The 24,713-nt window shown below is 36.7% G+C and overlaps 2 protein-coding genes across 2 annotated transcripts in view; one reads left to right on the top strand and one right to left on the bottom strand.

Annotated features, from left to right (window-relative positions):
* Positions 1–2,620: 2,620 nt before the first annotated feature.
* Positions 2,621–10,672, bottom strand: LOC121855935 (auxilin-related protein 1-like). The gene is made up of 3 exons (XM_042351153.1): positions 10,400–10,672; positions 5,595–5,812; positions 2,621–4,468 (listed from the first exon to the last, which is right to left on the bottom strand). The coding sequence occupies exons 1-3, from the start codon at positions 10,624–10,626 to the stop codon at positions 3,705–3,707; spliced, it is 1,209 nt and encodes a 402-aa protein (XP_042207087.1). The 5' UTR covers positions 10,627–10,672; the 3' UTR covers positions 2,621–3,704.
* A 412-nt stretch (positions 10,673–11,084) lies between these two features.
* LOC121855902 (phosphoinositide 3-kinase regulatory subunit 4-like) overlaps positions 11,085–24,713 on the top strand; it is a 44,614-nt gene continuing 30,985 nt past the window's right edge. The window contains exons 1-8 of the mRNA XM_042351072.1: positions 11,085–11,217; positions 16,098–16,200; positions 17,579–17,759; positions 20,109–20,258; positions 21,059–21,231; positions 21,578–21,673; positions 22,041–22,167; positions 23,571–23,743. Of these exons, the coding sequence (XP_042207006.1) occupies positions 16,109–16,200; positions 17,579–17,759; positions 20,109–20,258; positions 21,059–21,231; positions 21,578–21,673; positions 22,041–22,167; positions 23,571–23,743 (992 nt within the window). The 5' untranslated portion in view covers positions 11,085–11,217; positions 16,098–16,108. The remainder of the gene's footprint in view (positions 11,218–16,097; positions 16,201–17,578; positions 17,760–20,108; positions 20,259–21,058; positions 21,232–21,577; positions 21,674–22,040; positions 22,168–23,570; positions 23,744–24,713) is intronic.

Consider the following 24,713-nt stretch of genomic DNA (forward strand, 5'->3'; position numbering starts at 1 on the left):
GGCAGGACAAGCTCACACCTGTTGGTTGGCAGTTTTGTGACTTCATTTACTGGGTTTTGTTAATTTAATTTATTCACAATTGATTGAAGCTAATACCCCCTGTAATGGTAAATTAGTAAAGAAATTTAGCTGTAAGTTAATTAGTCTGTTACTGAAGTTAGTTTTATAACTACAGGTATAAGTGTATTCCTGCCAATTCCTATGTCCATTCTGTTGAGTTAGGAGTAACTTGGGCTTAATATAGTGCTGTACTGTACTCTACTGTATATACTAGAGGACATACAAATTTATTTCACCAGAGGCTCTATCAGTTTTTATACATTCACAATTTGTAGTGTACATTTTTATATAGCATTGTCTCTATTAGTCAATCCATTCATCAACTTTTTTGGGTTTAACTTCACCAAACACTGTGGCTAAGATGTAAATACAGTCGACCCTCGTTAAAACGGACTAATAGGGGGGGAAGGGTGTCCGTTTTAGCCGATTATCCGAATTAACCGATTTAGGGGTTAATATTGCATTATACAGCTGTGTGTATGTTTATTTGAGTGCCCCGTTATAGGAGTCCGTTTTCTCTCACTTCAGGACGCCTGAGTCGTCCATTTTCTCTTAATCTAGGAGTGCACCAGAGACTTTGTTATTTCTTAGTAGTGACACAGAATTTGAAATTGCAACCCCAATTGCAACTGGGACAATCCCAGAACCAGAAATTTGATTTGGACAGTTCAGATTTCGTCCGATTTATCCGGATTAAAGGGGTCCGAATTAACGAAGGTCGACTGTACAGTAATCTCATGTTTTTTGTGGGAATTGCATTAGTCAATACATTATACTGTACCTATATAAGAAAGTTGATATTTAAAGAAGTATAAGTGTAGTGCTATGATCATATAAATAAAAGATGATGTGTGAGAAAAAGAAGGACACCAAGGCAGTAAGTATACCTGATGGAAGAACACAGATAATAGTATAAAGACATGCAGTTTCCAACATAAATGATGGACTGATCCTGAGACTCCATTTTATGACAGAGCCAGGATCAATCACTGCTGCATAGCCAGCAAGTCGAAGGGGTTGAATCTACAGACCCAAGTGCCCAAACTCTTATGACTGGTATTTAAAAACTTAATACATTTAAAAATACATTAGCCTACACTACACCCTCATCCTGGATTCCAGGAACAGACAGATAATATACTGGTACACTAAAATGGAAATTTTTTGCTAATGAGCATAAACACAAGCTCACTTGCATTGCTGTCATCATGACCACCACTTTGGATCCAGGTCACCTCATGGGGAAGGGAGACAGATTCTGAGTTGTTCAATCCTGGTTCAGTTATAAAATGTGATCTCAGAATCACACTAGTATTGGGTTTCAGCAAGTCTGTAAACTATAAACAGCTACAAAATGGAGATAGGCTGTAAAAATTAGCTACAAGTGTTGAGTTTAATTTGCACTCTAATTGGGAAAAAAATTATACTAAATTGACAGTAAGAGTTTCAAAAAGAACACCTTGCACTCCCTAGCCTAGGCCAGGTAGGTCTTTGGTGCCACTTATTAATTGCTAAGGTAGCAGGTACCTAGGTCTTCTCTGATGGATGGACTTATTAAATCTGCCATTCATGGCTTTTAAGTAAGACAAAACTGTCCCAGAGTTCTTGTGTCTGCTGAATCCAACCACATTGACCAAGTTGAAACATTATCTCGACCACAAAATTTTAATGACGCCAATATTAACAGTACCATACATCCTAAATACTATCAACCTACACAAGTTTGAGTAGGGTTGTCATGGGTCAAGAGAAGTAATCTCATATTACAGTACTTCAAAAGTTTTTCAAACGTAAAAAAGTTTCAACAAAATCACGCTGCCCGAAATGCAGAATTTTGTTTTGTAATATTTTGGCCAAATAATTTTACTGGACATCGAAATCCCTCTCAATGAGGGTTGAGTTATTATGAAGTGCTCTCACCTTCCTTATTACCCTTTCTGATAAATATTGTAGCTACGTGATAGCTAGCCATCATCTTGGTATGTTATGCAAACATGCTTGCAACACACCATTACCATATACAATATATTTATGTTAACAACTAGGACTGAATGGCAGCTGTAAACACCATGTAAGCATCTAAAATTCTAAGAAATAAATTCCTGCATATATTGTCACAGCACGTGCTTAATAGCTCTGCTCCGTGCAGAGGTATGACCAGATCTGAGGTGCTGGTCCTGATGGTATCACTTGTAACAGAAGCAGATCAGAGTACACTACTGTACTATGTATGTTAATATTTAGCAGCAAAACCTCTTCAGCCTCCTCCCTTATTAGTGGACATTTATACCAAGGGTCTGCTTTTGAAATGTGGTGTAGTACAGTACAGGCGAAGGAAAATATAAATTTTCGAATGTATTAGTTCTACATTCAAAATACAAATGCTAGGCCCTTGGGGCCTAGGAATTCAATCCTCTCGGCTTACTAGCTATATAGGGTTGATCAATCCTGATGTTTGGGTATGGAAAGTGAGACATTGTACAGACCATCTTTCAACTTACTCACTTGGTAATTTTTTGGATACATGAGTAAATACTATCCCCAAGAAAAACAACCTAACTTTTATGATTTGCTACTGTATTTAAGGAATCAACCTGAAAATTAAAGAAGACATTTACAATACTACAAAAGTTAATTTTACTACAGCTGTCATTTGGAGAAAATTTGTATTTTAAAAATACTGATATGTGAAGTTTTATGCAGAATTACTGAATACTGTATAAATATTATTCTCAAAACAACTTACACATTTATATTTACAAAATAAATAGCCCTAGGTATTTTGACAGTAAATAAATAATTTGAAAAATGCAGTACAGTATTGAAAACTAGAAGTAATACTTAATAAGTTTTTCAGTGAACCCTTGATAGCTCCGAATTTGATAACTAGTAATTCGATATAATTCGTGTTGGCAGTAAAATATTCAATTTAATATTATTTTTACATAACTCGCAATTTCAGCACGAGAGAATCCATCCCACTCCACTCCCCCTCCTCTGCTCAGTGTGATAACAAAAGCACATGTAAGAAATGTTTATATCTTTTATGTTTTTTACCTTAAAATATTTGTTTACACATTCTGTATGAAAGAATGTGTGCATGAAAAGGTAAAAAAAAAAAATCCCATCTCGGTGCTAACTCAGGTGTCCTTCTCTGTCTCACACTGGTTCCATGAACACCTCCCAGGCATTCCCTGGTAACGTTGGTGCTTAAATGCTAACAATATAGAATTGTACTGTTTTACTGTAGTGCAGTGAGCTCCCCAATAAACCTCTGACATCTACCAAATGGCACCACAAGCTTGAGTTATCCTCATCCTTTTCTTGCAGTGCTGGTAAGTGTTTATTTTTTTTTTGCAAGTTTTCTGATTATGGTAGGTTATTTTGGCCAAAAAGTTGGGTAATGGGGTGGGACGAAAGTCCGGGAAGAAAGTGCCTTGACAATTCGGAATGATTAGAGCTCCATATATTCATAGTTACCAAGGGTTTACTGTAGATTTAAAAGAATAAATCATTTTAAAAAAGAATCTCATACAGGCAAAGGTAACAAATACAAATGCCTAGAAAATATTACAACCATATATTATTTTTACCAAATACTGTACTGTACTGTACAGTACAGCTTTGCTATACTGTAAGATAAATCATTTTTCAAGTGTCCCTGGTGATAATGTATGCAATGCTGTAAATGCCTTTGATGCATTTTCACTTGTACCAGATAATTTGTGCATAGTTTGTTCAGTTAACTCGGCTGCGGCAGATACTTTGTGCATTGCCCATTGTTTAACTTCTGCTGCAGCGGACACTTTGTGCATTGCCTTTTCTGTTGCTTCGGCTGCAATAGACACTTTGTGCACAGTTTCTTTTATTTCTTGGATTAAAGCAGACCATTCATGAACTGCTTCACGTTTTTCTCTCAATGCATCACGCTCTTCTCTTAATGCGTCACGCCTTTCTCGTAATGCCTCACGTTTTTCTCTAATGTAGCACATGTTTTCCTCATGTTCTCTCTCTTGCCTCTCTTGTATTCTTTTGTAGAATTTCTCCCTTGCCTCTGCCACTTTTTTCTTTGTTTCAGCTGTTGGCATTTTATAAGATACTTCCTCTTCTTCAGTCTCTGGAATATTACTTTCATCATATATTGCCTCAGTTGTCTTTTTCCTCTTGGAGCTCCTTGCAGTTACCTGACAAGGACTTTCCTGCATGTCATTCTCCAAATTGGTTGTTTCTACCAACTTTCTCTTCATATCATTTATTGGAAAACATGACGAACTTTCCTGCATCACAATTTCTGGAATGGCAGCTTCTTCATTAACAGTGTATGTAGGAAGAACAGGGGAGGCAGCTGTGGGAGGCTGTGCAGCCTTGAATGAACACACAGATGAGTTTGAAGATTCATCAACCCAAACTGAGAGAGAAAAAATACATGTATCATAACAGTACTACTGTACTGCACTATAAAAAATTCCTGACCTCTAGTGAATTAGATTTACATGTGTGGAGACTAGTATTACTCCATACACATTTAAATAATTTGATTTCTAACAAAATAAAAATAATAACTACAGTACTGTAACAATTAAATAGACCTGCACATATTTTTGGCAATAACAACTGCTGCTTGTCTCCAGTATACTGTATTACAAAATTAACTCTGCTGACACAAATGAGACGGTACTGTATCTTACACTCCATGATAAACTACAATTTAACTTACAGGTATATTTAGATTTATGATTATTTGACTTATGATAATCTACATTAACATTAGTTAGGTTTTAACACCCTCTCATGATTTATGTTAAGCAGAAACTGCTTCGCCATCCTCCGCACAGCTTCACCTACCTGCGTGCCGCCTGACGCCCACCCTGCTTATTTCGTTTCCGCCCTTTGTTCCAAAGTGATCGCACCTGCCCTCACTCATGTAACCAACATTTTCATTGTTTATCGTTGTATAATCTCGTGATCGCCGTGATATTTGCTTTTATAGGTGAGAGGAAAAGACTTATCATTCAGATTTTGCTTGTTATTATTAATGTGGTGAGTGTTCTCTAATATTTTGTACAGTATTAATTAAATAGTGTAGGATAGCTCTTTCTGTGATAAATGTCTGTTTCAGACAGGCTATGAATATATCCCACTGAAACCCATGCTAAAAGGCTCCTGATTTACTTTAATTTGATTTATATTAGGGTTTCCAGGAATGCAATCCTAGCATAAATTGAGGGATACCTGTACAGTATTTCACACAGTTTCAAATTACTACACTAATATCACATCACAGATCTACACTAGCTCCTCATCAGAGGTCATTGTACAGTAATTGATTTGTCCCTCACCCAGTGATGTCTCTTGAAATGCATTAGCCAGCCTTGATTTACATCAATTGATAAGGGAAACTGATTTCTTAAAAGTAGGAAAACTGTAAATTTGTATCCAACAAAGGAAAACCTTCCAAAATCTGCAAAAAATGTGAAGTACTGTATCCAGAAACATATCCATGGAAAGGTACATAAGCAAACCAAATACTGTACCTGCATCTGAATTCTGCACCATCATAGATGTATTATCTTTATGAGGTTGAGTTAGCTGTAATGGAAAGCTATTACACTGATATTCAGCATATTCCAGGTCCTTTCTCATTATGTTTGCTGCTGCATTTATTAATTCATCATACATTGGAGGAGATGGTGGAGGTCCTTCACACACAGTTGACCACTTCTTCACATATGCACTGTGCTCTCGCTTCACTCTAAAAGTAAAAAAGGAATTACCTGTAGTTTGAAATAATAACATTGAATACAAATAAGAGGAACTGGATACAGTAATTTGAGCTTCTGTCCCCATTTACATTCATACCCCCTCTGATTAGGTTACAAACACATGTAAATATTTGTAAAATGGATGAAAATATCCACTCTTCAAAGCAACTGTGAAGTCCCACCAATAGCTCAAAGTGTACCAAGAGGTTCGCACTTATTTTTTTGAGGTCCCTTTGCTGTAATGGTGGCTGGCAGAATTTTGGACATGTTTATAATTTGCAGAAAGTGTCTGGCCCTTACAGTTCTTGTATACAAGGTTATGGTATACTGTATACTGCACAGTACAGCTCCTCTCCGACTTAAGACCTACTCGACTTACGACCTGCCTCAGTCGTACCAAAATTTAGTCAAATTACGTATTTTCGAGTCCCAACGTCAGTACACAGACAAAATTTTTGTTTGTAATTCACTTTAAAATGGCCGGCAAGCTTAAAAGTAAGAGTTTTGTGGTGCTGAGAAGAAAAAGAGACACCCATTTTAGATTTTCTATGTATTATTAAAGCATTTTCGACTTACGACCTGGATTTGGGTCCCCAACCCCGTCATAAGTCAGGGAGGAGCTGTACTAATAAGAAAGAGGGAGTGTACTGATTTGACAAAAGCTGTTATACTGTACTGGAATATCTGCTGTTCCAATTCATCTGCCATATTTTGATCAGTACATTAACCTACTACTGTACTGCACAACCCTTGCAGCACAGAAAAGGGGGGAGGGGGAGTAAGTCCCACACAAACCACAATACCTGTACTCTGAGGTACAAGAGATATTTCTGAGAACCAGCTACCAAGGAGTAAAATGAACAGTATGGTATCTAAACTGAAATAATTGTTTTTGATGGCTGAAGTGTTGGCCATATAAGAAAGGGGTGGTGTATTCGAGTAAATATGTAAAATATGTAGTTGCTGTTCCTTACTACAGGGAATTAATTGTTTGATGACTGAATACTAAGTTGTGCATATCTAGAGTTAAACCACATTCTGATAAGGATCCATACAGTCCATACATTACCTGGACAGCAGCTATACAGTAATGTAAATGAATTACAGTATTTCCTCAGGGTGATTTAACTTCAGTGACACTGATTGGAGAACCAGCATTCTTAATACAAGTACAGTAGTGTTTGTGGAGGCTCAGGAATTGTATCGTTTTAGTCAGGAGTAATTACTATCAGCTTGCTCTGGAGCTACTAAGATAACAAGGCCTGAATAAATCATTACTACTAAACCTAATTTTCACAAAAAATCTGCTGGAAAAAGATGTCCAATAATTACACAGCACTTTTAAGGACACGTGATCATGATTTACTGTAATTTGAGTTATTCCTAGAGGCTGGAGCCATTTGCTAAGAGTGCTAATATGAAAATAGCATCATGGTATCTTTATAGCAAAGATGTAAACACTTTGGCTGCCTTCCCCAATTTTGGGGAAATGAATCTCAATGACTGCAACATTACATGAAGGAAAACTCCAAAGAAGAAGTTACTTCCATCTCTTTGGTAATGTGATACTGTGGATAAGTAGTTCCTGCTTATGATTACTGTATAATATACTGTAGTACTGTACAGTATACATGTTTTTTAAATTGAAAGAATGAGATCATTTCATAATGTACAGTACCTTGATAAATAGAATGTTTCTTCAATTGGCTTGAGTTTGTAGAAAAAAATCCCCCAAATGGATAAAGGTCAACTGTGATAAAGTGGAGTCTCGATAACTTGTGGGTTAGGTTCCAGAAGACATCATAAATTAAAAAATCACGAATTATAGTTTAATACACGAACATTTAAATGCAATTAATGAGAAGGTCGGAGGAGTGCACTTGGTTCGGAAACCAGGGCGGGTGGGGCAATCAGTTCAACTCTCCTGCCTCCCACAAACAATTAACTTACTACTTTTAATTTTTCTTATTTTACGGAGGATTGAAGTGATACTCATAATCTTGTTTTTTTCAATTCCAAGGTATATAAGAGCAATGAATTGTATTTCCACAACTTTTATGGATTCATATGTAAAAAAACACTGGGGCACTCAGTGTTCAACCACGAATTATGAACATCTGAACACAAAATTAAAAAAATATATGATAATACAGGTCCCCATGAATTTAAGCACACAAATTTGTATTTTGCAAATTATTAAGACTCCTCTGTACTGATCTTTATAATACAGAACTGTATTCCTTACCACAGCCTTATGGTAAATTTCCAAAAGATTTCTGCTAGCTCATTACTAATGTATTAAACTGAAAATAAACTTGCCATCAAAGATATTCAAAATATTTAGGAGCCAAATTATATTTCCAACAATAAAATCAAAATACTGCAAAGCAAAAATTAATACATGTACTCAATAATATTAACTATGAACAAAAGGAATATTAGAGAGTAGCCATGTACAGTACAGTACAAGTGTTCCTCTCTTCATACTTGGGAAGGGAATCTACACTTGCTGATGTTATAAAATATTAAAATGAATAAGAATCCTACAAGCAAGAAAATGAGAATCACCTGAAGATTAGGCACCTCCACTTACTACTTTTACTTTATCCTCTTCACCATTGATCGGCTCATATAGCCGCTTGGGCGATCGGTCACGTCTCTGTTACGCATTGTTGGCAAGTACTGGGCACGCACCGGCTCTACATGAAGATTACCAGTCAACATCGTAATGCAACCTGGAGGGCTAGGTGAACATGAAGGTGTTTAAACATCATGTGAAATAACCTGAGGAACCTAATCTGCAGGTGATATGAAAAAGAATGACAAAGGATTAAAGCTAATAGGAAAAAAAAAGATAGCCATAAAACCATTCACTGCCCCCATCAGTTTCAAGCTACCATGATGGATAACAGCCACTGCCACTGGTTAATATACTGTATAGGACTAACCCATGAGCGAGTTGTTTTCATTACTGCTTATTTTCTTATAATATTTCCATCAGTGAGTTCTGATATAATAATCATTTATTGTGGAAATTTTTCGTTTCATAGCTAATTAGGCGCCTAGGCACGCACTAGTTTATCTTGCGGCAGTAATGAGGCCGTGTTATGCTGAAGGACTTTTCCTGCACCCGGGGCAGTTTGTTTTTCATCATGTCGTGTGAGGGTTGTCGCCGATCTTCCATGGACGTAATTTGTGAATTTATGGGTAAAGACAACGAGACCCTTCAATTGTTTAAAGATCACGGCATTGTTCCTTTACATAGAGACTGTTTATTTTCTTACATTATCTTCATCAGTGAGTTCTGATATGATAATCATTTATTGTGGAACCCAACACAGTAAATCACTCCGCCGCCCGGGGTGCAGAGTGCCGATGTGGCCATATCATCTCGTGTCCAGAAAATGCCCCAAATTTCACCATAGTAAGTTCTTTTTGTGTTTAATATATGGGGGGGAGGGGGGGGGGCTCTGCACCCCTGGTAAGGAAGTTAGGTTAAGTTTGGTAGGTTTGTTTGGTTAGGTTGGTTAGGTCTGTTCGTCATACACACAATTATTTTTATTTATTTTTTTTTTTTACGAGGATTAGCCAACCCGGGCACAGGTCACTGACCCACAGTAGGGTCTGGGGGCGCAAATGTACTAATAATAATAATAATCCATAGTAAATAAAAATTTTAATAAAAAATAATAATAATAATAAAGAACCATAAAGAAATACAAAAAAAAATCAAGAGTGAGAAACAATAAATGTATACTGTACTGTATTGTGTTGTGAATACCCTGTAGTGAGAGAAACTATTGAGACCCTGCAATTGTGTGTAAATGAGGCAGAAAGTCAGATCATCAACCTGGGACTTGGCCACACATGGCAGCAGGGTCTACCATTAGACAACACATTATGCTTCCAATATCTTCCCAAGTGGTAGTACCTCCCTGTTTGGTAGCTGCCCACTACCTGTAATGTTTATTTTTAAAACATCACATTTTTAACATATTTCCACAAACTACAACAGTGTCCACTATAATATAACATGAAAATCCGCGTTTGCATAATTGTTTCTATCAATTTCGCTCGCTGGTTAGTCCTATATAATTACTCCTTCACTTCAGGGATGCCACTTTTAATATTATTTGGTGAACGTTTGGTGGTTAATGAACCAACCAGCTGAATACAAAAGAGCTAAGATTCTTCAGTGACTAAGGACACAGGTTTTGCTAAGATTTCACAGCTCTTATTCTGCACTTTTTGCTTTCTCAACTTATGGCTATGACCTCCAATGGGGTGGGGATCCCCTAGCTCCAGATATAAACCTTGACCTTGTAGTGGGTTAATATTCGTTTTTATCCCAAGGTGCTGATATCATCCCAAAGTATCATGGCATGTGAGGTGTGACAGAGTGAGCATGGACCTAATGTGGAGATTCCTGTCAGCAGTCTTTGGCTTAAAACAATAATCTGAACAACTTTTAAGGTAAGTTTATTTTCAATTTACTATAAAGCTGGCAGAACTCCTCTGAAATCTTACCAGTTTTAATTTCATTGTGTGACATTCAATATTATTCAACAAAATCTTGCCTTTTCTTAATGTATTCCCATGCCCGTTTGAGCTGGGATGTTGTACGGACTTCCACTGGATATATGGCATTAAATCTAGCTGTCAACTCTTCCCATGCCTCTTGTTTCCTTATTATTTTCTTTACGTCGTGTGTTTTATCTTGTATACTCTCTTGTTCTTGAGATATAAGAGCAACAAGTGTCTTACGTTGCTCTACAGTCATTGGGATCTTCTCCAGGGAGGACATGGCGACCCTCACACTGTAGACCAACGGTGAAGCTACCACCTCATTAACAGCTACCTTCAGGATAAACTACCACAGGATCACACTAAGAATTAATTAATTGTTGTGATCTACTCGATGGAATGAATAAATATCCAGTGTGTACAGTATATTACTTAATAATCTTTAAAGAGATATGACACGGTTTCCACGTAAAATTACAAAATTAAGATAAAAATCAATCTGTTCTATTTACAATATCTATATTAGTATGTTAGGTAATGTAATGTTTTAACAACTAGATTATGAAATAAATAAACACCGTTGTTGTTAATTAATACCTTATAACCTCACAGCTCGCCCCCCTGTTATCTATATACTCAACTATATAATTATATTGTCTATATACATCCTAAACCAAATATTACACTTACAAGAAGATTTTTTATTATTTCTAAGGTTTGTTATGACATCAATATTGCTAAGTAACACAAGAGGAAGCTTGAGTGAACCATAAGCTTCGTCTCAAAGCTTCAGTGAGCCTTCAGTCATCAGCTGACTATGGCGACACAAGAGGATACTACCATACAGTTACTTGTAATTACCAGTTAAAGTGTAAGTTACTGGTTATTTTTGTGTTAAATTTGTTCATATAACTATTTGATATTCAGGGAGTTTGTTTATATATGAGGTTTGTGATAATATGGGTGAACTATTGTAGAAAACACCTATTGTATGGGTGGTAGAGTTAAAGGGCCTGTGAACACTTGTTTTAATGGTCATGTATGTTGCTTATTTTTTTGGTATTGATACTTGGGGCATAGGTGGATGTTACTTGCCCCTGTAGTAATCTCAATTATTGGACTATAGGTTTTTGCTGATTTATTATAGTGGTGGAGATATGGTAATGGTAGATCTATGTATTTTTGCTAATACTATACTGGAGATGGGTTAAGGTGTAGATAACAGCTACTACCAGAAGGAATTGTACGAATTGGTTGAACAAAATTTTCTACACACTGATATGATATTAAACAAAAATGGAAATGCATAAAACCTAATAGAACCTGACCTAACATACCCAACTTTGTTAGGTCAGGTTCTACGGGTTATCGTGTTAGTATTGGGGTTGATATACTGTACATCAGCAATGGCGAGGAGGAATTCGTGGAAGCGTTGACCGTCATTTAGGAAACGTCTCTTGAAAAGGAATTCATCGAGGTAAATAACGAAAATGGCGCCGGGAGGAGAATTGTGAAGCGGGATAGAGTAAATAAAAAGATTGTCAGGTCGTATAGGTTCTATGCAGTGTCGTTTCCATTTCTGTGCTTAATATAATGTTATTAGCATTATATAAAAAAATAAATACAAAATAATGCATAGAACATAATAAAACCTGACCCCTACCTATGGGTATGTTAGGTCAGGTTCTATTAGGTTCTATGCAGTGTCATTTCCATTTTTGTGTTTAATATCATGATATTAGTGCGCTGAAAATTGTTCAACCAATTCGTACAATTCCTTCTGGTAGTAGCTGTTATCTACACCTTTACCAAAATTATAACAGAAAGTTGTCGTTTCTTTTAATATACTTAAAATCAAAACAATAAGTATAGCAAAAAATAAAGAAAATGAACAAACAACTTCTAGTGATAGTAGTTTCGTAAACATTTACCCTGGAGATGTCTAACACCAGAAGGGGTTGTTGGGTGGTCAATATTTTGAAAATGACACCAGGTAACTGATATTAAAAATAGGTTTTTCTAGTGTAAATCATCTTGTTAAATATAAATATGACCTTCATTGCCGTCGGAAATGAGCAGTAGTTGAGATATTGAAGAAAAAATTGGTTGGTCAAACAATGTAAAAACCTAAAAAAATTCACTAAAATACCTAGCCTAGCTTAACCTAACCTAGCCCCTAGTGCATAAGAAATTACCTTAAGTAAGAGATACAGGAGAATAAAGTGATGCGACTTGAATGAGGAAGTGGCCGTCTCTTACCACAGCGCCATGCATGGTGATCTACACGGTACTGACACTGAATTACATCTCGGACACTTTACAGATGAAACAAGAACAGCGTGAGCTCTAAAAATGTCAATGGCAGCTGCTTCAATGTCCAAAACGCGCTGAATAATGCGGCAGCCAGCCAATGTACTGTATTACTGTGTGTTAATGTTCAAAATAGGGCAAACAGAGGATTAGGTTTTATATCTAGAATTGTAAGTAATAAGAGTGCAGAGGTCTTATTGCAACTATACAGCTACTCCTCGACTTACAACATACCCGACCTATGACCACCCAGACATACGACCGCCTCAGTCGTCCCAAAATTTTGTCAAATTACGTATTTTTGAGTCCCAACGTAAGTGATTGCGCTGTGTACTGACAAAATTTTAGTTTGTAATTCACTTTAAAATGGCTGGCAAGCTTAAACGTGAGAGTTTTGTGGCGCTGAGAAGAAAAAGAGACACCCATTTTAGATTTTCTATGTCTTATTTAAGCATTTTCGACTTACGACCTGGATTTGGGTCCCTAACCCCGTCGTAAGTCGAGGAGCAGCTGTATTATCTTGTGCTAGTCAGGCCGCACCTCGATTGTGCTGTTCAGTTCTGGTGCCCCTATTATAGAATGAATATCAATTCACTAGAGTCAGTGCAGCGAAGAATGACGAAAATGATTCCGGGACTTAGAAACCTTCCATATCAAGATAGGTTAAAAAAACTAAACTTGCATTCCCTAGAAAGACAAAGAGTGCGGGGAGATATGATAGAAGTATTTAAGTGGGTGAAAGGAATCAATAAAGGAGATATAGATAAAGTTCTTATAATAACCGAGCAGGATAGGACTTGTAGCAACAGATTTAATTTGGATAAGTTTAGGTTTAGGAGGGAGATAGGAAGGAACTGGTTCACAAATAGGGTGGTGGACGAGTGGAACAAGCTTAGCAACTTTGTAGTAAGTGCTGGAATGCTGGAAAGTTTCAAAAGGAGGCTGGATAGATTCATGGATGATAGAGAGTGGTAGTAACTCTCGACAGGAGCTGCCATGCACAGGCCAACCGGCCTATTGCAGACTCCTTATGTTCTTCTACATCCATCGCACAACGACGCTATCTTTCAACTGGCCGTGAATGCTAATTAACGAACGAGTATTAACTCACATCAGCACTCAGTCCGATTGGCAAAATATTATACATTAATTTTTTTTTTACTTTTACTCGAAAACTATAAATTTCCGACGGAAACGTTATAGAATAAATTATTTTTATTTATTTTTTCTCTATCTCCCCATGTATGACTCACTATTGAGTTGCCTGGTGTCATTTACTAAATATTGACCTGCTTGATTTCTTTCATTTTCCACATGTTTTTATCATCATAGTAAGTGTTTACAGTATAAACAGGCGGAAACATTTTATTTTAATTATAAGTGTTTTTGGTTAAGGTTTGTTTCAACATCCCTGCCAGTTTCTATAGAAAGAGTTAATGTTTTGCTATTTGGACTTCAGATATAGGTTACGTTACCTTTCAACATTCTTGGATAGTCATTATTTTGGAGGTAATGTCGAAAGTTGAATTATTTACTTTAAATACTCTTTTTTTTTTTTTTCCATGAGTAAACTATGATCTCATATATGTAAACCTTGCATATTTTATAGGCAGCCCATGGATAGTACTTCATTTTTGTGGTGTAGTATACGTATACCTGTATGGTAAAGAATGAATTGCTCTTTACGAGACTTTTATTCACTCATTTACGTCGCCTGACTCCAGGAGAAACTCAGAATAAGTTCACCCATACTGTACAGTACATGTAAATAGGAGATAAACAGCCACATTGATAGAAACAGTACAGAATACTGTATAGGTTTGAGTAGATAATATATTTAGCTCAGCCACGCTACTGTTGGTTACTTTATGGCAGAATATTGATAAGGTTGTCGAAGGGTCACATGCTTAGTAATCTTGTAACTCATAACTACATTATAATGTGTGTATGTTTACAACTGTATTGGGAAATAGTAAAGGTCAGGGGTCTGGCTTTACCAGCTTCGTATTTCCTGATGAAAGTCTCTGTTGAATAACATTTGTTCAAATATCAAGAGTAAACAAAATTAGGTTTAGGAATCACACTTCGAATTTTGTTTTTCCCTAATTTTTCCCATAAAGAAAGACATTCCATGTCCGATGTGTGTCCGACAATGCCATATTGCTTTTGAACTGTTGATACTACTGGTAAATGCTTCCTAGCATCCAAATAATCAAACACTAAGCGAAGGAATGCTTCCCAACAGCCAGTCTGTGCAAATTGAATTACAGTATAGTAGTGTACTGGTATTACCCGGTAACACTCTTAACCTACCTAACCTATCAAACCTAACATAACCTGGAGGTGTTTGTGTGTATGGAGAGGATGACGCTGGGAAGCATGCATATGTACTGCATGCCCTTCAAATTTGCGGGGGTTAGGTTCTCAAAATGGCCTCGAATCGCCAAATCCACGAATAACATTTGCTGACTGGTAGGGGGGGGGGGGTTGCATTTTTACTTGTGTACAAAGAAATGTGTTTGCCCTTAAAGGACAATTATTTCTTTTACCTGTACTGTATTGTATGTATGTGTGTGTGTGTGTGTGTGTCTACACACACACACACACACACCGAGTAAAGTATGTTCAACACAGGGAAAGGAAATTACTGTCTCTAGAACGAATGGCTCCCTGTCCCAGCCGCGAAAATGCCAGCAACTTTGAAACTACCCTTAGACATTCTTGGGTACATCCAGGGTGCCATTCGTAAATAATAGAGGACCGCGAAATAAAAGTCTGCTAATTATCCTGGCATATTGTATTGTCAAACTTGTTTTACGAAAATTACAAATTTAGTTCTTATCGTTTTTTTTTTTTAAATGTAACAAACAATGTATCATAATACAGTACTGTATATACAAAAATTATATTAAAATGCTGTTTCTTAGTGTGCATGAAATAGAATAGTATTAATGTCTATGAAATTTTCCTCCTGCTCATATAAAAATGTTTGAAGCATTAAAAAACTTGTTATTGCATCAGTTGCATGGGAGGGAACATTTTTATATACAGTATTAGATAAACTAATAGGGAAAAAACAAAATAGGGGAAGTGCTTTCTGTCAGTCCAATTTAATTTATTCTTGAGGTAAGAAATAAGTTGTTGTTTTTTTATAGAAATTATATTGTCAGGTAGCTGGTCAACCTAGACCCTCGTTGTTTACTGCTACCCAGGGAGCATTAGGTCAATAGGGGTGTTTAATATTCACATAATCTCAGTGGTTTATTTGACTGTATTTTGCCCCTAATTCAGAACAAGTGAGTTGTGTGATTTGGCACAATACAGTACAGTACTTATTGAATCGCCCCAAGAACATGAACGTTCTATTGTAAGCTCAGTAGACGGATATAATAATTTCAGTAAAACAAAAGTCTGTCACTGATGCATTATGGTATATTTCAGAAAATATTACAATGGGCAATCAACTGGCAGGTATTGCCCCATCGCAGATCTTCCCAGTGGAGACGTATCTGTCAGATCTTCCAGATGTTCACTATGAAGCAAGGCAAGTACAGTAGTGTTATAATCTTGTTACTCAATATTCTGATTATGGTAACATCTACATGATAAGCCATCATCTGGAAGCAGAAATCTGGCTAGAAAACAAGTTATGTTTCAGCATGTACGTATGAAATTTATTTTTTTAATATCCTGTTGTTTTGAGTAAAGTAAAATATGCTGTACGGTACTGTACATTCTGTAAAATATTTACCATTGGATAACTCATTGTTACTTGTTCAGAAGTGTGAAAAGGTGGCACAATATCACAAAACTGTGTGCTTTTGGTTTTCAGGGCTGTATTGAGGGTCATCAGTTTTTAAATTTCAAGCTAAACACAATGAACTTGGGCATTGTACAAACAATAGCATGAATCACCCAAATATAGCATTACTTTTATGTTTTACTTTCCTATTTCTATTTATAAACATTTAGAATAAAGAAAAATACAATACATACTCTAATTCATTGTCTACTGTCATTGTACAGCACAACTATGTTCACTTGCTCACTGCTGTTTTTGCATATGATCTCTTGTGCAGTACTGTACATTCATTACTGTAACTGGATACAATCAGCCAAAAATACTGTTCAAGCAGTGTTTAGACCACTCGAATTACTGAAAAATCCCAATTAATCGAGTTCGGAATATTTCGACATTGCTGAACAACTATTCGACAATTTCAAATTTTTTGTGTTCGATTATTTGTTCGTTTTTCTGTTAATTTTTTGCACATCATTTGGAGTGTTCTTCATTATTTCAACCAACAAACATATACTGTACTCAGTTACCATGTCATGGCTGCCACATGAAATATTTTATTTATAATTAATTGTACTGTGCAAGCACATATAATGTGCAGTAGTAATAAAATAAATAATACGTACTGTAATAAATATTGTAAATGTAACACTTACATTGCAAGATGATCTGATATGTAGATACTGTACAGTATATAAATCCAGGGAGAACATTAGCGTGCCACACTGGTAGTACAGTACGCTACTGCAAAAACAATTGATAAATAATAAATGATGGATTTCTTTGATTGAATCCCACAAAGTTGGAAAAGACCAGTACAGTAAATCTTCACATGCTGTATACGATATGAGGGTAATCAGACACATGCTGTATACAATATTAATTTTGAAAATTGTGTAATGTGCAAGAAATGCTTGAAGCAGGAGATATTAGAGAAAATGGATTGATCAAAGCTAATACTTGTATATGTAATTGGCAGTACAGCTCTGTGCTGTACAGTACTGTTCATGTGTATATAGGGGAACCCTTTTAAAATTACTGAATGTGCATTGTAATTTGAATATTAATAGAAAGAATTTGCACTGGTTTGTGAAATGCTCTTATCTTTTTTTTTCCCTCACAGCTTGGGTAGTACACGTTTCCTCAAGGTGGCCAAGTGCCAGACATGGGAGGGCTTAGTGGTTGTGAAGGTGTTTGTTATTCATGATACATCACTACAGCTGTCTGTGTACAAGAAGTCAGTGCAGAATGTCTCTACAAAACTTATTACAGCTGCTAATTGTCTCCAGTTTCATTATTTGAAGGTACTGTATACAGAAATCTTTTTTTTTTTTATTTGCCAGACAAAAAAAAATAGTGCTAACTTTTGAATCAGGTCATTAATGCTGATTAATAATTTTTTCATAGTCATTGGTGGAAATCTTTCAAATTTATCATACTGTATCTTTTATTGCTCCATCTCACATCTAAACAGATTAGTATACTGTACTACCCTTTCCTATTGATTACTGTTGCTGTTGACATACAGTACAATACAATACACCTGAAGTGATTTTGATGATAGATATATGAGGCTATGCAGACCATAATTTCGTAAACACCACCCCAACCAAAAACGTTTTTTATTCCCATTGTCTTCCCACACCAACTGCCTCTTCATTCTGAGGCCGAAGGAATGTGGAACAATAGTTTGTAGGGTCGAAAATCCCATTTGTGTTAACGCTCAGTGATAGTGCGCAGTGAATGACGTCTAGGGAACTGCGTGGCCATGTGATCCTGTGTCTTTACATTATTTTATATGCATTATTCTTTGTATTACCATTTTCAGTACCGATTATGATGAGTTTTGCAGTACACTCACTAAAAATTATTCTCCTTTATGGGGTTATACAATATGACACACTGGACCAATAAATCTGATAACACTCATCACAGCTTCTGTCGCAGTGATCATTGCAGATAGTTTCAGAGCCTAGGGTGCAGAATATTTTTTAGTGAGTGTACATGAGTATCCTGTATCAAAATATTAAAATTTTATCAAAATCTAATGCCTCCAAATTGGTAAGGTTATGATCATACGGTATTCATGATTACTAATAATAATGGCAAGTTTGATATTATCTGATCGTGGCAACATAATCCTGTGTATGTAAACTTCAGTTTGTTACAAGAATGATTGGGGTATCACAATTTGTTCAAGAGAAACAATAAACCCCCGACAACTCGGCATTTGATAACTAGGCACGGATATGGTCTCGGAATGTATTAGTATAACTCGGGAAATGCCGAGATATATCAAATTATCTGGGAAAATCTTGGCATATCTGGCCATCTTCATCCTCTACCATGCCTCTGTGTCATTTACTATGCATTTTGTGTCACCCACTATGATGCTTCATTCTTTGCCTGCAGTGCTGGTAAGAGTTACTTTTTTACATCTAGTTATTTCATGTACATATATATGGGTCGATAATTTTTTATTGTTGTATATTTGTAGGAAGGGGTAAGTGCCTCGATACGTCAGAATTTGGGATAACTCGGCAAGGCCAGAGCCCCATATGTACCAAGTTATCGAGGGTTTACTGTATAGTAAGTTTCATTTTCCAAAACTTTAACCATGTTTTCTGGTGTGTTTCTTTTTTGGCACTTACAGTAGGCTCTCGCCAATAACGACTTCCATAATAACGTTTTCGACAATAACGGTAAGTTACAAAAGATACCCATTTTTGATAATAACGTCTGGATTCTCTTGAATAACGGAGATTTCGCGGGAAGCATCCGAGCGCATCAAAGATAGAGTTTGTTTGCCGCCATGTTGATGATGTAGTTGTCCGCTCCGCCTCACTCCCACTCTCACACAGGTTCCGTGGAATACAGCGCTGTTCCCATGTGTGAGATTTTTGCCTCTATAACCAGTGGTTGTTAGGGTCGGTGATCAATTATGGCTTCTGCATTTTTGCTTGTGGGGGCTAGGGGAGGTGGTGGAGGGAGTGATTTGCCACCTGAATGCCCGGGAACTTTTAAAGTGAGGAAATTGAACTGTCCTGAGTCTACAGATAGAAAATTTAAGAGGAACTTAGAGGAGACCAAGAAGAGTATTGTGCTGACTAAAAATGTTTCGGTAGTGATGGAAATGCGAGGCGAGCTATGAATGATAAAGGCGATAGAAACAGGTTGTTAGTGATAACAGAACATTTTCTTGTGAAATGGTTAGCTTGTAGAATGAAAGACAGTGCAAGTGTTAGCGGCCCTCAGATACGGAACAATCATCACACCAAGCACCTCAAAAACTCCCCCAAGCTAAGTGTTATAATACTCAAACTCTTTATTTTGATGATTGAATAACAATTCTTTTTATTTCAGCGAACAAAAAGTGTTAGGAGGGTTTCTAAGCGGGAAAAATGGGTGAAATTCTTGGGGCGGCAGCACCAATAAACCCTTTTTACATGTATTTTAATGTCACACAAATAACGTTTTCGCTAATAACGGTGTTTTTCAGGTCCTCATATAGCCTCATATGCAGGTAGTGCCAATATATTTTTCTTATACTTACTTAATGCAGGATGGCCCAAAACAAACATATTTTTTCTTTCATACGTTGTCATTCAATCATTCCTCCTGCTGTAAAACACATGTTTCTTTTTATCTTTTAGGTAACAGAGAAGGCAGGATTGATGTTCAGACAGTATGTGAAGAGCAATCTGTATGACCGAATCTCCACACGACCTTTTCTCACTTCCATTGAGAAAAAATGGCTTGCCTTCCAGATACTTTGTGCTCTTAACCAAGCACATCAAGAGGGAGTGAGTTGGCTGCTTGTCATTTTTGCTTATGTCAGATAGATAAGTTATCTTATTTTCAGTCTTTTGTTAAAGGTTTGATGATGCATTTTTAAATATTCATAATGCAAAGGGTAGTGGAGATGTTTGGGGTACTTGGTTCTAACTACAGGAGCGAACATAAACACCTGTAGAGTTCTGTAGGTTCTATTCAACGGAAATATACAAGGTGCGCTTACAAGCACAGGTAGTCCTTACACTCCTATATGGGTCAACTGACCTCTCTCTGACCTCTCAGGCGACATGTGGTAAGTGGTACATTAGCAGCTTCCAGATGTCGCCAGGCACATTTATCTAAGCATGTGGTGACATGAAACGGGGGCATTGCCACATGCTACTGACTAGAGAAGTAATGTATATATATAGAGTACATACATGGTATACATACAACATACATAATATACATACAGGTAGATGATTCAGCTGATGTATGCAGATGATACTGTCCTAATGGATGGTTCAGAAGAAAAGATATGTATGCCAATGAATAAATTTTGAAGACTGTGTCTTTGGAAATGTTACTCGTGAATGGGAGCAAAAGTAAAGCGATGAAACTAAGCTGAAATGGGATGTGGAAGAATATGTATCAGTAAAAGTGGAGATAGAATGAATAAAGTGAGACAGTCAGGTATTTGGGAGTAGATGTGTCAATGAACAGGTGACAATTTGAATCATAAAGTAGCAAAGGGAAAGAAAGTTTTATTCTAGTTATGAGACAAAAGTCCTGTCATTGTGTTCTGACAAAAGCCCTCATTCATTATCAGGTTTGTCATGGAGACATCAAGTTGGAAAATGTTATGGTGTCATCATGGAACTGGCTTCTACTTGCTGACTTTGCCACCATCAAACCCACATTGCTTCCAGAAGATGATCCAGCCGACTTTACTTATTTCTTTGACACATCCCGCAGACGAACTTGTTATATTGCACCAGAAAGGTAAGTACTGTATGAGAGACATATAAAGAAACCCTTGATTTATAGAATTTTCTTTTAAAATGGAGGAGGGGTAGGCCAAGAATGACATGGGGTGTGGTTATAAGAAATGACCTCAGGAGAGGAACCTGATGAAAGCCTGCAAAAGACCTTTTAATGTGGAGAACTGCCATTATTTAATCATGGTTTGCCCATTCAAGTGTGGAAAATGTACATAAGATGGTGTTGATGTGTGTGTGTGTGTATGGGACAGGGGGTTATATACAGTGGAGGTTGAATTATACTGTATATCACAATTATTTTGTTTGTGTGATAAACAATAATAATATTTTATTCTCATTCTTTATAGGTTTATCAAGACTCTACAGATGGATGCCCAGCACCTGATGAAGGAAGTTAGAGATAAAGGGAATCTCACACCAGCTATGGATGTCTTTTCAGCTGGGTAAGATAAGTCTAGCAACATCATATAAGAAAAGAATGATTCAAGAAAGGGTTTTAACATGCTTATGTCTACTGAATATTTACACAAGTTTTAATTTTGCCATCCTACAGTGTAGTACTGTGTATAAAAAACTTTACAAGAGTTAATGAGAAAAAATCTCTTTTTAAATCCTTTTGCTCACTGGATAAATGACCTTAGTTGGGCCACAGATGCTCATAATTATGCTCATTGACTCTCAGTACTTATAATGAACCCAGGTGATTAATATATAATTAAAATGACCTGAGATGCTCATCATATCTCCAGTTGGCAATTTGTTTGTATACAGTACAGTGTACAGTATTGATTTCCCCTTTTTGTTTTACAGATGCTGTCTGGCTGAATTATTCACAGAAGGATATGCACCCTTTGACCTCACCCAGCTTTTAGCATATAGAGTTGGTGATTACTCTCCCAACAAAGTTCTTGACAAGATAGATGATCCCAGAGTTAAGGTGAAGTGTATAGTATTGGTAACCCTCTCTGCTTTGGAGCCTGAGACACATAAGTGCACGAAAACTTACGCTCAGCCTTGGATGTTTTTGCCGAAAAATCGTTGAAAAAAAAATTAGGACTCATTTCACTGCCATGGAATTGTTTTATAAATTGTAATTGGGTCTCTTCTAGCATAAAATTGTCTGAGAAATTGTATGAAACCATAATAAATTGAAAATTCTTGAAATTTAAACCACTTTTTTCTAGTATAAGTTGAAAAGGTAGAAAAATGTTTAGTAACATCTCGATTTCCTTTCACATTTTCCTTGTATTATGGTGTACATTGATATGTACTATATATCAAAATAAATAACAAAGCATGTAGAATATTGTGGTATAAGGAAAAATAATATAACAAAAACTCATGGAATAATTAAAGGGCATAGCAGCATACCCTCCTCTCACTCTAATGGCCAGAGCGACACTGGCTTCATACTGTGCTGCCATGCACATGGTGATCAAGACCTTCTCGGGGAAGGTTATAAGGCCCACACAAAGAAAACGACGTCTGTCAAATGGCATCCAAAGTTCAGTCAGTAGTTTCACTGAATAGTTTTTGAGTTATTTGAAAATATTGCCCATTCAACGCCACGTTGGCGTCGCGAGGCTGAGCGTAAGTTTTTTCGCCTTTTATGTTCGATGCCATTGTGGCTGAGAAGATTAACCAGTATATCTCAGTTCTTTCATGAGTCTAAGGGCTTATTCTCCTACACCGCTTCATTTGGTGGGCAGTGGATGTGTTGTTTGATAAAATTATATTGGCTTCCAATTAAAGCTAGGATAGAGTTTAAACTCTGTCTAATGACTTTTAAGTCACTATGTTTGGTGAGCCTAAGTATTTGGACAACCTACTAATTCCACTGACTACACATTCTGAAATGATTTTGCCCAGAGCAGTACGGGATTGTTCTTTTGCTGCTCAATCCTTTTCCTATGCAACATCCAGATTGTACAATCAGTTGCTTGCATCCATGAAGTAGGTAACTTCTGTGGAGGCCTTTAAGAAACAATTTAAGGCTTTTTTTTTAAGTGTATGATCCTGAACAGGGTACAGTGATGGAGAATTACAGGGTTTAGGAAGTATTACAACTTAAGGATACACAGTATGAGTGATTGAAGTTGAGCTGTAAATTTTTCTGATCTTTTATTTTAGTACAGTATTTCTTTTTATTCACAAGTCTTTGACTTTGTAGTGTTTCGAGCACTAGTGAATTCTTTAGAGGAACAAAAGATTAGCTATATTATTATTTATTATTATTTTTATTATCATTATTATAGAAGTTTGTTAATTTAATTTTCGAGATATAAAATCATAACTGAAAAATCCATGAGTGTATTCTTATTTCATGGTGGTGGTGTATAGGCTCTGGTTGAACATATGATCCAGCGAGACCCCAGCAGCAGATTCAGTGTGGCCGAGTACCTGAAGCAGGAACGAGGGGCCACATTCCCTGACCATTTTTATACGTTCCTCTGGCCATTTCTGAAGCAGTTTGCTGTCACACCTATAATGCCTCCTGATGACAAAATCAAACAGTAAGTAAAATACAGTACATGTACAGTACTTGTCATTTTTCAGTCTGTCAGTTAGCTTTTAGTATGACAGTGAAAACCAATTGGCCTCAACAGGGCCGGACTATCAAGGGGGCACAGAGGGCATTGTGCCCAGGGTCTTAGAAAGCTTTTTTTTTTATCCTTTTAAGTTTGGAAAATGACCTGTTATCTTCACAGGTGGTACCGAGTACTGCATTTACAAATACTGTATATTCTTAAAGATATATTCACATTCAGAAAGCTGTTGATCAGCCCCTTGGTTACCTGAGTTTTGAGTAATTCTGCTACTTATTTATTATGGGGGAGCATTTCTCTAAACAACAGAAATTCCTCAGTGAGCACGGATTGAGTGTCATCCTTTTAGCAATTCTTTGTTATGGGTGGAAATTTATAGTTTAGTCGGTTATAGTGCTAAGAGCACAAGCAGATTCCCAAGACAACAATTTGGGTCATAAGTGTAAATAAGGTACATAAATAGACGGTACACTGGCAAATTTAGGGGCCCACGAAACCCTTGATCTGGCCCTGCACCTTTGTCGCCCATGGAAGAATTGCTAGTAAATAGATATTGTCTCTCACAATTGATTATCTTTTCAGTGGATGTATTTTCATGTGCTAGTCTGCCATGCTTTAAAATTCCACATTTTATTTCATAAATTCTCTTCCTCACCTAACCTTCACTTGTTTGCCTTGGAATTTATTTTTGCATCCTCCTTGTCCTTCCCTTTTTCAAGCTGACTTTTAGATCCACAGATATTCTTGGAGTGTCACCAATTGTAGATCTAGTATTAGCTCTGGAAATCCCATTATGCAGGCAAGCTGTGATCAGAAGAGCCAACTCCCTCTCACCTCTCTTTGGGCTTTATCATGGAATTCAACTGGACTTAGGTTAATATTGGGAATCTTGTGTAATTGATGATGCACATGGGGTGGTTGTGTTGGGAAAGATGTG

The sequence above is a fragment of the Homarus americanus genome, unplaced genomic scaffold (assembly GCF_018991925.1).
Source record: "Homarus americanus isolate GMGI-L3 unplaced genomic scaffold, GMGI_Hamer_2.0 scaffold19117, whole genome shotgun sequence".
Lineage (NCBI taxonomy): Eukaryota > Metazoa > Arthropoda > Malacostraca > Decapoda > Nephropidae > Homarus > Homarus americanus.

Excerpts from the sequence above, each read along its gene's own strand:
- LOC121855935 (XM_042351153.1), bottom strand. The coding sequence starts at position 10,626 with ATGTCCTCCCTGGAGAAGATCCCAATGACTGTAGAGCAACGTAAGACA. Across the intron at positions 5,813-10,399 it reads TGGGAATACATTAAGAAAAG|AGTGAAGCGAGAGCACAGTG; the intron begins GCAAGATTTTGT and ends TTTTACTTTTAG. Across the intron at positions 4,469-5,594 it reads GGTGCAGAATTCAGATGCAG|TTTGGGTTGATGAATCTTCA; the intron begins GTACAGTATTTG and ends TTTCTCTCTCAG.